General features: G+C 42.6%; 1 protein-coding gene across 7 annotated transcripts in view; it reads right to left on the minus strand.

Annotated features, from left to right (window-relative positions):
• Nucleotides 1-5413: 5413 nt before the first annotated feature.
• Nucleotides 5414-14131, minus strand: part of LOC110524669 (phosphatase and actin regulator 1) — a 54278-nt gene continuing 45560 nt past the window's right edge. For 2 of the 7 annotated variants that reach the window (XM_090236141.1, XM_090236139.1), the window contains exons 5-13: nt 13698-13898; nt 12830-13103; nt 9991-10133; nt 9081-9237; nt 8257-8312; nt 8082-8143; nt 7625-7765; nt 7226-7302; nt 5414-7101 (exon numbers count right to left, since the gene is read on the minus strand). In XM_090236141.1, the coding sequence (XP_090092267.1) occupies nt 7086-7101; nt 7226-7302; nt 7625-7765; nt 8082-8143; nt 8257-8312; nt 9081-9237; nt 9991-10133; nt 12830-13103; nt 13698-13898 (1127 nt within the window). In that variant the 3' untranslated portion in view covers nt 5414-7085. Of the gene's footprint in view, nt 7102-7225; nt 7303-7428; nt 7766-8081; nt 8144-8256; nt 8313-9080; nt 9238-9990; nt 10134-12829; nt 13104-13697; nt 13905-14131 lie in introns of those variants that run through there. The other 5 variants (XM_021604520.3, XM_090236142.1, XM_090236140.1 and 2 more) reach the window with 3 other exon arrangements.

Here is a 14131-nt window from a genome sequence, read left to right on the forward strand (position 1 = left end):
GTGAACACAGTGTATGTGAAAGTAAAGAAAAAGTACAATTCAACATGTTTTTAATAGTCCAGCATGCATAACCGTTTTGAACACAGTTGGAACTGAATTAGCTCAAGTATTTTGTACAACATGTATGGGTGTTGCTGTACCAGAAAATGTATTTCTGACTGAAAACACACCATTTCTCACATCAATGCACTCACACGCCAAAAATCTTTCATTGGACACTGTTTCAAAGCAACATATATACTTTCTTCGTAAATGTGTTTTGAAGTTTTTCCTATTTAACTTCAGTTTGCAGTTTGGACAAATTACAATGACTTTTCCTGACTTGCCATGTATTGTCACGTTGATCTGATCTTAGTTCTGTTGTTATGTCTTTGTTTAGTATGGTCAGGGCGTGAGTTGTCTATGTTCTTTTTTCTATGATTTGGGATTTCTGTGTTTGGCCTGGTATGGTTCTCAATCAGAAGCTGCTGTCAATCGTTGTCCCTGATTGAGAACCATACTTAGGTAGCCTGTTTTCACTTTTGAGTTGTGGGTAATTATTTTCTGTGTCAGTGTTTGTTCCACACGGACCTGTTTCGTTTTTTTCACGTGATTGTTTATTGTTTTGTTCAGTGTTATAAGATTCCCTCACTGTGAGCAATTAGCTAGTTCACATGCAAATGGGTGCTAATTAACACTATGCTAACATCAGTGCGGTAGTTGGTCATATAAAATATACAGCTTCACTGGTATAACAGGAATATTACAAAGTACATTATGCATAATGACAGTCTCACTTCCATGGTTTAGATTTATATTCATGTAGGTTAGGTTCGCAACGTTTACCTCAACTTGGGTGACCTTGAAGGAGATGGGAAGGGTTCGGGTTAAACGCGTTAGACTCCGGCCACATTGAGCCCGGCCCAGGACTGCACACTGCAGTAGGGATTCTCACCTGGCTGGCATGAAAATGAATCACGGGAAATGCATCCTCATTCGCTATTTAAGTGCATAGATGACATATATTTTTTCCCGCTGCCCCCGTTTCGAGACAGCTGCATGATAATGGTCCATTCTAAATCAAAACAAATTTCACACATATGTTATTTAGTGTATGTAAAGACAAGATTAAATCATGAATAGTGTGATGGGTGTCAATATTAGCCTATCACTTGTGAATGGTATACTGTTTTATCACTTGTGAATGATGCCCAGCTTCAGGCAAGAAACAGCGCATGCTTTTTTTGGCAACTTTTTAAAATCATAGTTGCACACCTCATGTAGCCTAGCCCATATGCCTAAGGTTTGTATCACAACTAAAGTGGCCGAAAAACTTCTTAAATTGAAGCACATTAATCCACATTACAAGGGATGTTGAGCCTAACTGACATACATACGCACCGCGTGAGTTTCAAGTTTGGGGAAGATTTGAGGCGTTATCAAGTGCTTGTCAAATTGGGAATGAGAGACTGATGAAGTGTGTACAGCCTGCTCAACAAAAAAAAATCAGAGCTCATGCCTTTCATGCAACTTTTTTCAAATCATCATTAGTTGAGTCATGCTGTCTTAGAATGTATAAAACAACTAACCGGTTTCCCCGCACATTGACTTTGTACTGGCACCCCCCCATATATATTATTTTTTACTGCTGCTCTTTAATTACTTGTTACTTTTATCTCTTATTCTTATCCGTATTTTTTGAAACTGCACTGTTGGTTAGCTGCTCATAAGTAAACATTTCACTGTAAGGTCTACGACCTGTTGTACTCAGTGCATGTGACTAATACGATTTGATTTGAACATTTGTATCACAACTACAGTTCCATAAATAACTATAAATGAAGCATATTCGACTACCTGTTTCTTTGTTAACCGCTCAACACAGAACAGCCGGACGTGCACACCCTCAAATTGTTTGGAAAAAATATCCTTTCTGTTTTATTCAGCTATGTTCAATTGTATTCTTCATACTATAAAATAGTGGCACAGAATTTTAAGCAAATCTTGTCTTCTAAATGAACTAGTATAGCCCATAGCCTTATGGCATAGCCAGATCAGGGCCAAACAGAAGGACAACTCATAATATGCTGTTCGGTTCCTCTGAATAGACTACATTTTCTTCATATCATGTTTCTTTAGACCTGTCTAAGATCATACCCCTGCCAACCAAAACGATTTACCTCCTTTCTCTACCAAACACATTGATTTGTTTTGTTTTCTCCTTCCTCTAGCAGGTGCCACAAGAGAACACAGATGCCATATTGACTAAAGCCATTGACCTGTGGCACCCCCATGCACTCTGTATAGAATCACAGACCTCCAGATCCCCAGCCAGACACCCTTGATGGGGGTCAATGACATTGGGATAGGCTTGCTCTTCCCCTCCCCTTAACTGGAGAACTCTGCCACTAACAAACATCCAATGAGTTTGGACTCAATGGATGTAATGAATGATAGAATGTCTGTACTAAGGACCGGTCCAAGGTAAAAACAATTATATATATATTAGAGGTCGACCGATTATGATTTTTCCACGCCGATAGCGATTATTGGAGGACCAAAAAAAGCCGATACCGATTAATCGTCTGATTTAAAAATAAATGTATTTGTAATAATGACAATTACAACAATACTGAATGAACACTTGTTTTAACTTAATATAATACATCAATAAAATCAATTTAGCCTCAAATAAAATGAAACATGTTCAATTTGGTTTAAATAATGCAAAAACAAAGTGTTGGAGAAGAAAGTAAAAATGCAATATGTGCCATGTAAAAAAAGCTAACGTTTAAGTTTCTTGCTCGGAACATGAGAACAGATGAAAGCTGGTGGTTCCTTTTAACATGAGTCTTCAATATTCCCAGGTAAGAAGTTTTAGGTTGTAGTTAATATAGGAATTATAGGACAATTTCTCTCCATACGATTTGTATCTCATATAACTTTGACTATTGGATGTTCTTATAGGCACTTTAGTATTGCCAGTGTAACAGTATAGCTTCCGTCCCTCTCCTCACCCCTATGTTACCCATCGCTCCACAAAAGCAGCTGCCCTTGCAGAGCAACCACTCCAAGTCTCAGAGCCAGTGACGTTTGAAACGCTATTAGCGCCCACCCCGCTAACTAGCTAGCCATTTCACATCGGCTACACCAGCCTAATCTCTGGAGTTGATAGGCTTGAAGTCATAAACAGCTCAATGCTTGAAGCACAGCGAGGAGCTGCTGGCAAAACGCACGAAAGTGCTGTTTGAATGAATGCTTACGAGCATGTTGGTGCCTACCATCGCTCAGTCAGACTGCACTATCAAATCATAGACTTAATTATAACATAATAACACACAGAAATATGAGCCTTAGGTCTTTAATATGGTCGAATCTGGAAACTATCATCTCGAAAACAAGACCTTTATTCTTTCAGTGAAATACGGAACCGTTCTGTATTTTATCTAACGGGTGGCATCCATAAATATTCCTTTTACATTGCACAACCTTCAATGTTATGTCATAATTACGTAAAATTATGGCAAATTAGGCGGCCCAAACTGTTGCATATACACTGACTGCATGCAATGAACGCAAGAGAAGTGACACAATTTCACCTGGTTAATATTACTCGTTAACCTGGATTTATTTTAGCAAAATATGTGTAACAGTACTCGTCTTGCGTTGTGTACAATCAGTCATCGACACGGAACTCCAACATGTAGCACCAGTCATGTAGCTTTATTCTGATAAGAACGACACAAAATTGCACGTCATGCAATGCACGTCTCACCATCCAACTCTGCACTCACGCACTGTACAAAATATATGAACCCGCCCACCAGACACAGTAAGTTGCTAGCTAATATTGGCGGGAATTCTCTACAACAAAATGCACAACAAATATTCTCCAAAAACCGCTGCATCTTATCGAATAACATTTACAAACAATTTGATATAAATTGTACATTTAAATTATCACTTGAGAGTATAAAAATAACTTTTGATGTACAGTGCTTTGCAACCAACAACTTACCGCTGGTTTGGTGCTTGTTCACTGGGACGATTCTAACTGGAACATCCCCCCTCGTAAGCAAGCTACGCAAACCAGCCAATAAGATGCCATGTTGAGTAGGTGAAGGCAAGACAAACTCAAACCAAAAACCCATTGGCTTAACAATAAAGTGGCAAGGGGAATCACCAATATAACCCTGTTACATATGCAGGTTTAAAAATATATACTTCTGTGTATTGATTTTAAGAAAGGCATTGATGTTTATGGTTAGTTACAGTCGTGCAACGATTGTGCTTTTTTCGCAAATGCACTTTTGTTAAATCATCCCCCGTTTGGCGAAGTTGGCTATCTTTGTTAGGAAGAAATAGTCTTCACAGAGTTCGCAACGAGCCAGGTTAGCAGGCAATATTAACTAAATATGCAGGTTTAAAAATATATAATTGTGTATTGATTTTAAGAAAGGCATTGATGTTTATTGTTAGGTACACATTGGAGCAAGACGGTCCTTTTTCGCGAATACGCACCGCATCGATTATATGCAACGCAGGACATGCTAGATAAACTAGTAATATCATCAACCATGTGTAGTTAACTAGTGATTATGATTGATTGATTTTTATAAGATAAGTTTAATGCTAGCTAGCAACTTACATTGGCTTCTTACTGCACTCGCGTAACAGGCAGTCTCCTCGTGGAGTGCAATGTAATCAGATGGTTAGAGCGTTGGACTAGTTAACTAACTGTAAGGTTGCAAGATTGAATCCCCGAGCTAACAAGGTACAAATCTATCTTTCTGCCCCTGAACAAGGCAGTTAACCCACTGTTCCTAGGCCGTCATTGAAAATAAGAATGTGTTCTTAACTGACTTGCCTAGTTAAATAAAGGATAAATAAAGCTCTAAAAAAATACATTATCAGCCAAATCGGTGTCCAAAAATACCGATTTCCGATGCCCTAATTAATCGGCCATTTCGATTAATCGGTCGACCTTTAATATATATACCTATGGTTGGGGAAACTGGTTCCAGACCTATGCTTAGGGGGGTTTACTGAGCAGTCTGTGATATTGGATCACAGCAGCAGTCCACTCTGTTTTTAATAGCCTGGTCCCAGATCCGTTTGTGTTGTCTTGCCAAGTCCTCCAACCCACTCGGTTCAGTCTACTCCAAATACAGCCCCGTTCCTTGAACATGTCCTGATGGAAGGAAGTTAAGAGGTAGCTTTGCTTGGCATGTGAATGTCTAGCAGAAGAGCACAGTTAAATCATGTATTTGTCAATAAACATACATTTAATAACAGAGAATGTTGAGTGCATTAAAACCCCTCAAATATACTGTTCTACTTCTATTATGAAACACTAATTTAGTAAAGGTGAGTTAAGTTCTCACTGTTGGTGATGCTACATATGTATGGCATAGAGACGGTTGAGGAAAAGCAGTTTTGAATGTTGTTTTTTAATACGTTTCCTTTAGACAAGAAACTGCATACATGATAGAAGACGAACAATAAGTTAACAATCATCACATGCAGTTTCCCTCTGTACAAAAAAGAAAAACATTTTAGTTTATTTTGTATTATGTACACGTCTTATACAGTAATTCCCAAAGAATGTCCTCTTTCTTTTCTTAGTATGGAGAGGCACAGGGAGACGGTCCTGGGTGGTGTTTAGTAAGCACTCCGTTGTAAAACGTTTTCCATGTTTTGTACCTTATGAACATATCCCTGTACATACACGCATACCAACATACACCACAAGCCAAAGGGTTCTCCGACTAAACTATCAAGACCATCAACTGCATGTGTTTATTATAAAATAACTATTTTAAAATGTCTGTCTCCTGTGTATGAGCTAAAGGTTGTAGAGTACTTTCATTCACAGCCAAAGGGTTGTCTAATGTCAGTTCTCCACTATGAGGCGAAACAAGGCAGAACCATAAAACTCCTGTTTTCAGAAATCTAAATTCCATTCCCTTCATAACTATTGGCCGTTAACTTGCCAGTCTATGGCGCACTCTGCTGAAACGTTGTATAGACAACATACTTCATCAAATGTCATTCAAACAAAGTACATTTGACAAGGTTTTCATCCCTGTAAACAGTGACACTATACAGAGGGTTGCAGAACTCTCAACAATAATAATGGTGATCTGGGTTGCATCAAGATCACAACTCATAACAGCGTTTCAAAGTGTATTTGGTATTGAACAGGCAGCTCTCTGAAATGTTCCCAGTAATTGTTCTCTTGAATGCAGCCCCGGAGGAAAGAAAAGTTTAATTATTACTAGGTTCATATTTCCATACTGTATCAACATGAACACAACATGGACAGGATGTGTTGTATTTCAACATTTAAGGGTATATATTCTGATCATATTCTCATACTACAGCTTCCCGAGTAGCACATGGTGTATACGGTATTGTAAGTAGTACTGCAACACACTTATTACAGAATCCTATTCTGCAGTCCTATCTGATTGAAAGGGATTGGTCCCTCTGTTTTGGAAACAGCAGCCCTTGGAGGAGAATCATTTTTCCCAATCAGTTGTAGGAGGTCTCTGTATTTAATTTTTTTAGATACCCTGCCAAACTCAAATCTCCCACAATCCCAAAGTCCCATTGGCACAGATATAAGAGCAGAGTTCCATAACTCCTCCATAGAGTACCGTCAAAAACCAAAATGCAATAAAGTAAACACATTAACCATCTTCATTATTAACAATTATAATAAAAGGTTATTAAAAAAAACAATACTTTTTAGTCCATATAATCTCAGTTGACAGAGAAGCCAGTCAGTCTAGTGCCTTCTGTCAGTCTCTCCATGTGTATGACAGTCCCGCTCCCCAACCCGACCACACTGTGACCACTGGACCAAAATACTGTTGTAGTTGGTCCAGTCTGCCCTTTCCATTCATTTGTAGCCATTTTGGGTCAACACTAGAGTTTGTAGAAGTGTCAGTCACACAGTTCTGTACACACCCCGCCAGCTTCAGATCACGTTCTACTCTGGTTCTAGTGTGGTTCTGGTCTGGAAGGGGAGGGGTGTAGTACACAGAGGCAGCAGTTTTGAGGTCCAGCACTTGAGGTTCTTGAAAAAGATGGCTTAAGAAGAACTATGGTCGATGAAACCTCCAGGACAGAGAGAGGGAGAGAGATAATTAGTTACTGCTTGAAGTACACTGCTACACGGCTTGAAGTATGGGCAATGGTATCTGTGTTGTGTTGCAGTGTAGTATGGCTGTGACATACATACCTGGTTAGATGCCGACTACCCTCATGCACTTCCATCTCTGTGCTTTTAAATTCATTGAGTTCTTTACGTATAGCAGCCTACAAGGGACAAACAGAACCGGAGATCAGTCAGAAACCCCCCCCCCCACAGTATACGCATTATTAGAGTTGCAAAATTCCAGGAACATTCAATAAATTCCCTGGTTTCCCAGCAATCCTGGTTGGAGATTTCTAGATTTCCTGCTTATTCCCTTCTGATTCTGGGAATCCTCCAACCGGGATTTCAGGAAAACCAGGGAATTTATTGAAAGTTCCTGTAATTTTTCAAACCTACGAATGACTGTGCATTTGTGTGTGATTGTATGTGTGTGTGATTGTATATGTGTGTGCGGTGTGCGCACCTGCATGTGAGTGTTATTACCTTATCTGCAGCTGTGAGTCTTGTCCACGGTTTGTCTGCCCTCCTGTCGTAGTCCTGGGCGTCGGCTACCTCTACATAGTCACTGAAGCGGGTCAGGATCTTAGCTTCCCTCAGCTCCTCCACTGTAGGCCTCTGACTCAACTGGGGACAGGAGAAAAGGGTTATCAGAGAGTGTGTGTGTGGTGGCTGAGGGTCTCGGGGGCAGTAGATATGGATTATTGTGTTAGTTGTTCTCAACCGTAAAACTATAAAGATGGCCTCGCAGGCAATCATCCAAACCGTTAGAGAAATAGACACACACACTGCTTATGTTACACAACAGAGGATGAGATAACTTGATGTCATAACAGGTAATGCTTTTATATTTCTAATGATCTGCTATCTAATGGAAAGTGATACCCTGTTCCCCTCTCTCACCCTCCCCCCTCTCACTGGGCCTCCTCCTCCCCCCTCTCACCTTTCTAGACAGGCGTTTCTTTAGCTCTCTCATCTCATCTAGCTCCTCCAGTTCATTACGCGCTGAGAGGGAGAGACAGGTTAGAATAGAATAAAACAAAATAGAAAAGTCACTATTGTCCATTTCGTGAGAAACTGGAAATGTGTATTCTGCCTATCTAGTATGTTCTACTTACGTTTGAGTATGTTTCTCTGTTCCAGCTCCTCTGTAGTTGGCCGTTGACTCAACCTCCTGAAAAAAATTAACTAAAGTCAGTCAGGACCGTTTCCTAACGTCTTTTATTGTGTTTTGTTCTATTGTGTTTTATTTTCTGACGTCAGACCAGTCTCCTTTGTGATCCATGACTCCCTCAGATGTATATGTATTTACTTACCTCCTCAACAGTCTGACACAGTGATTCACACAGCAACAAGAGGGAGGGAGGGAGGGAGGGAGGGAGGGAAAGGGGAAGCAGAGAGATGGAGAGGTAGGTAGAGAATTAGATACATGGAGAGAGGGAGGGAAGGAAGCGAGGGAGGAGGCAAGAAGCAGTGAGTGTAACAAATGAAAATGTGAGACGAAAGAAAGGAAGGAAACTGTTTGTGAATTCTTTATTCCTGTATTGCCACATTTATGTTCTGTACTCTGTGAAGTTAAAATCCCACTTGAAGCTGTCCGCCCTCTCACTGGCATATTCAAGATCGGCTCTCTTTTACTCTCCTTCGTCCATCTCCCTCTCTCCTCATCGGTTTCCTTCCATCCTCCATCCCTCTCCCTTTTCTCACTTCCTCGCATCTCATCTCTGTCTCGCTCTTCACCTCTCCCCCAGGTCACATCTCAACCAGGCCAGAGCAGGTTGTACAGGCGCTGACAGAGGGGAGCTGTGTGTGTGTGCGCTGGCGCAAGCCCCATGATAGCTATATACAATCTTTTAAAAAAGCAGCTGTGTGTGTTTGTATATAGGAACTGAGAGCCCTCCTAGCCATTGCTATTGGGAGGGTGTATGTGTGTGCGTCTCACCGTGTGAGCTTGGTGCCTATTTGCTGCCTGAACTCCAGTCTCTCCTGGTCTGACTGTCTGGGCAGGATGTTCTTCTCCTCTAGCTCTCTCACAGACGGACGGTTACTGATCTTAATGGCCAAGGAGTCCTTCCTCAATACCTTCAGAGCCAGGGTACCTACACAAACACACACACGCACACACACACACACACACACGTCCATTAAATGTTTATAAAATTGAACAACTAACACCACCAGTAGCTAACTCATGCACTAGCAATTGACACAACTTTTATCCTCTCCAGTGAGTGCTACAGGATGGGAGTGTGTTTCCAACCCACTCCTCTGTTTACATAACCAGATTACAGAGAGGTGTATGTATAAATGCTTCAGATTTTTTATTTATCCTTTATTTAACTAGGTAAGTCAGTTAAGAACAAATTCTTATTTACAATGACAGCCTACCCTGGCCTAACCCGGATGACGCTGGGCCTGTTGTGCGCCGCTCTATGGAACTCCCAATCACAGCCAGTTGTTATACAGCCTGGAATCAAACCAGGGTCTGTAGTGACGCCTCTAGCACTGATATGCAGTGCCTTAGATCGCTGCACCACTCGGGAACTTGAAATGGGCCTCAAATCAATAATTCAATGCTGAAGGGAACTACTGGAACAGGGTATCTGAGGACTAGCCATCGTGTGTGTGTGTGTTTCATGACACACACCACTGTCACCTCTGTGCATTTATTGGTCACAATCAGGGAAGCGAACCAATGGGAATCACAGCTCATAATGGAGGGGTCCAAGGAAAGGAGAGCTCTTAAACTACATATCCCAGTAGCCATTGAGGCTGTTACCAGGAGGAATGGCCACTAAGCAGAGACCAAACAGCCACTACGGCCCCAAACCTATGGATAAACAAACACTTACTTGAAAACAGTGTTTCATCATCATCTTCATCCTCCTCGTCCCTGTACGACCCAGGTATGTCTTGGTAGTCTTCTTCGTTGGAGAGGTTCTCTTTGTTGTTATCACATGCTATCATCACCGTGGGAACCACATGGTGCAGGGAGCTGAGGTCAGTGAGAAAGGTCAAACGTTAGCGAGCGATAGTGGGCTTGTATGTGTGTTTGTCCATCCATCCGCGTGTGTGTGGTGTTAGAAAGACGAGAGTAGTAAGGCAACGTCCACTATAAGTTATGAAAGGAGCTATGGAAGTCTGTGATTAACGTAAAACAGCCCAGCGTAAACTGTACCTCAAATCAACTGAGAAAACAAGACTGAAACACTGTTTAAAAACGGCCTGACTCAACCAAAAGGGAGACAAACTGCAGACCAATCAGAAACTAGCCTGGAAGCAGCATCCCTGATTGGGTCAGGGAAACAGCACAGGAGCAGATAGGAAAACAAGCAGCAATCTCGTAACTGGAGCTCTCATACTGGAGAATAATTATCCCTGTTGCTTATACAAACTCAGTTTGAGTGTGCGTATATGCCAACAAGGTTTACTAACATCACATTTAGACTAATTCAGGCAGCAACCAAGTCAAAGAAATAAAGACTTTAAAAAGACTAGGATACCTATTACCATTTTGTGCTTGAGACCAAACCGAAAAATGAAAGGAGAGGAAAGGAAAGAGGAAAAAAAATCGTATCCTGGGAGCACATCTGACTGAAAGGAAATCAACCCCCTGACGGCCCACCAATCAGAGTGATGGACCATGGGGGCGCAATCTGGCACTGGCACATCAGTTATACCCTGACTACATCGCCCGCGTCGCGTGCGCAAGCGTGAGCGTTGCAAAATAAATTTAGAAATCTATATTATTAAATTATTGCACCCACACTGCTCGTGTGCGCCAATGAGCGTCTGCGTTGCCAAGGACTAAAATTAGTCCTGCCTCTCCCATCACCTCATTGGTTTATAGAAGCAGGTACCCACGTGCCATCTCCTCATTGGTTATACCCACGTGGGTGACTGAAAGACGAACGAGGTCGGTGGCGGTTATGCACCTAATTTATGAAAGTTGCCAATCGCAATATAAAGTCCAGAGAAGAAAAGGCCTGGAAGGAAGAGAGTTGACTAGAAACGATTCGGTTGGCCGTTTTATGTGTGGACTAATTGGTGGAGTAGAGAACCTTGTGCATTTCAGGTAAAATAACAATTCAATGTTTATATCCCAGGACAAATTAGTTAGCAACAGCAAGCAAGCTAAATATGACAAGTTAGTTAGCAAGTGCAAGCTAACTAGCTAAATTGCCATAAATGTTTAATGCTTTTTCACCTGTCCCCAAATGAATGTAAATAGTTCAGAGTTCGTTTTGATATTTTAACCTGCTTGTCGTGATCGCGTTTGGTGTGGGGGGACAAAATACATTTGTGCAGGGTGGCGCACACGCGCAGACGGTTTCTGTTCCGTGTCACGCCCTGATACGTTTCATCTGTCCTTGTGATTGCCTCCACCCCCTCCAGGTGTCTCTTATTTTCCCTGGTGTATTTATCCCTGTGTTTCCTGTCTCTCTGTGCCAGTTTGTCTTGTATGTTTCCAAGTCAACCAGTGTTTTTGCCATTCTCCTGCTTTTTGCATTCTCCTTTTTCTAATCCTCCCGGTTTTGAACCTTGCCTGTTTATGGACTTTGTACCCGCCTGCCTGACTATTCTGCCTGCCCTGACCACGAGCCTGTCTGCCACTCTGTACCTCCTGGACTCGGATCTGGTTTTGACCTTTTCCCTGTCCACGACCATTCTCTCTCCTACCCCTTTAGTGTAATAAACAATGTAAGACTCCAACCATCTGCCTCCTGTGTCGGCATCTGGGTCTCGCCTTGTGGAGATACACTGAGTGTTTGTGTCAATCACAAGGCGTTTTCCCCTTGTGTGATGAATCTGTAGACTGATGGAGATGGTGTGTGTTTCTAGTGGTGCTCTAAATTGGTCTAAACTGGTTAGACACCAGCCCATGATACACATACACCCAGAGAGGTAAAGCCAAGGTAAGGCTCTGGGAACTAGTGCAGCTCTTTATCCAAAGCTGAAGTGAACAATAGCCAGAGGAGGTTTAGATGAAATGGTCTCTGTGGGATATTTTTACCCCTTTTTCTCCCCAATTTCGTGGTATCCAATTGTTGTAGTAGCTACTATCTTGTCTCGTTGCTACAACTCCCGTACGGGCTCGAGAGAGACGAAGGTTGAAAGTCATGCGTCCTCCGATACACAACCCAACCAGCCGCACAGCGCGCATCCAACCCGGAAACCAGCCGCACCAATGTGTCAAAGGCTACACCGTGCACCTGGCAACCTTGGTTAGCGCGCACTGCGCCCGGCCCGCCACAGGAGTCGCTGGTGCGCGATGAGACAAGGACATCCCTACCGACCAAGCCCTCCCTAACCCGGACGACGCTAGGCCAATTGTGCGTCGCCCCACGGACCTCCCGGTCGCGGCCGGTTACGACAGCCTGGGCGCGAACCCAGGGACTCTGATGGCACAGCTGGCGCTGCAGTACAGCGCCCTTAACCACTGCACCACCCGGGAGGCCCTTTTAAAGTCTTCTTTAACCTGTCTCCCCCCTTCATCTACACGGATTGAAGTGTATTTAACAATAAGAGGTCATAGAGGTCATAGCTTTCACCTGGTCAGTCTGTCATGGAAAGAGCAGGTGTTCCTAATGTTTTGTACACTCAGTGTATACAGTTATGAACCACTTCATCAACATTATTTTTCATGCATACACATGGAGGAAAGGACACACACTGCACTTATGTCCTCACCTCTCGTATCGCTTCATGGTAAGGGCCAGGGTCTTGTTGAGTTCCTCGATGATGCGGCTGGGGGGGTGTAGGGGCACAGGAAGTGTCCCGTAGTGTAGGGAGTGGCCCCCAAGGGACCCCACATGGTGAGAGGGAGGGGGGCACTTTTGGAAGGTGAGGGCCGAGGGCTCCATGCTCACCCCCGCTCCCACAGGCACACAGATCATCAGCTTCTTAGGAGGTAGAGGAGGAGACAGCTTCATGGACATACAGGGCAGCTTCACAGGCATACCCTCTACAGAGGGAGGGAGGGAGAGACTTCACTAGTGTTTCACTATGGTGAAACAAAGAAATACAGAAATACACTTAAAAAAAAAGAAGGAACAGCATGTCAGAAAACATGCAATTGAAGAATTCATAGAATCAAATCCCTTCAGGGAAAATTGGAATACACTAAACAAACATGAAGAGCTACCTATCTAAAATGGAGATAAACCACTTCTCCAACATTTTTCAGCCATTTAACAAAGAACCAAAAACATATACGTGATTATTTACAAAATGTAGAATCTGTTATTAAAGACTACCACAACACACTGAATTCTCCAATTACATTGGATGAGCTACAGGACCAAATACAAACCCGCCAACCCAAAAAGGACTGGTGTTGATGGTATACTAAACGAAATGATAAAATATACAGACCACAAACTCTAATGAGCTATTCATAAACTCTTCAACATTATCTTCAGCTCTGGCATCTTCCCCAATATTTGGAGAGAGAGAAATAGATGCAGAGATCAGAGTCAGATATACCCACACAAGCGGCAAGCTGGTGGTCAGAACAAAAGAAAGCAAGGTAAAAGCAAATTACACAGAGGAGTACTACCTGTGATGTGGTTGGGCAGTCTGTTGAAGGGTTTGGGTGGTAGCGCTGGGGGTTGTTTGGGTTGTTTTAGGATGTGATGAGATGACTCTGCCCCGCCGCCGTCGCCTGGATACACCATGACCTTCTTAGTGGGTGGAGTCTGGCTGGGATTCTGGGTGTGGTCTTGTGGAGACGTCCCCTCTCCAGACAACTGGAACTCTACTGTACCTGGGGACAGAATAAATCAATCAAGTGTCATGTTACAACAGGGTGAGAGGAGATTAACTAATGGGCGAGTTTGTTGGGACAGGGCCTGAGATGAGAGAATTGAACAATCAGATGTTATATTACAAAAAGGTGAATGGGAATGAAACAATGGGTGAGCGTGTTGGGAGGTGTGAGAACAAAATTGACCAATCAGATATCATGTTACAGCACAGTGCGTGATGATGAAC

The sequence above is a fragment of the Oncorhynchus mykiss genome, chromosome 5 (assembly GCF_057628025.1).
Source record: "Oncorhynchus mykiss isolate SJ-2025 chromosome 5, ASM5762802v1, whole genome shotgun sequence".
Taxonomy (NCBI): domain Eukaryota; kingdom Metazoa; phylum Chordata; class Actinopteri; order Salmoniformes; family Salmonidae; genus Oncorhynchus; species Oncorhynchus mykiss.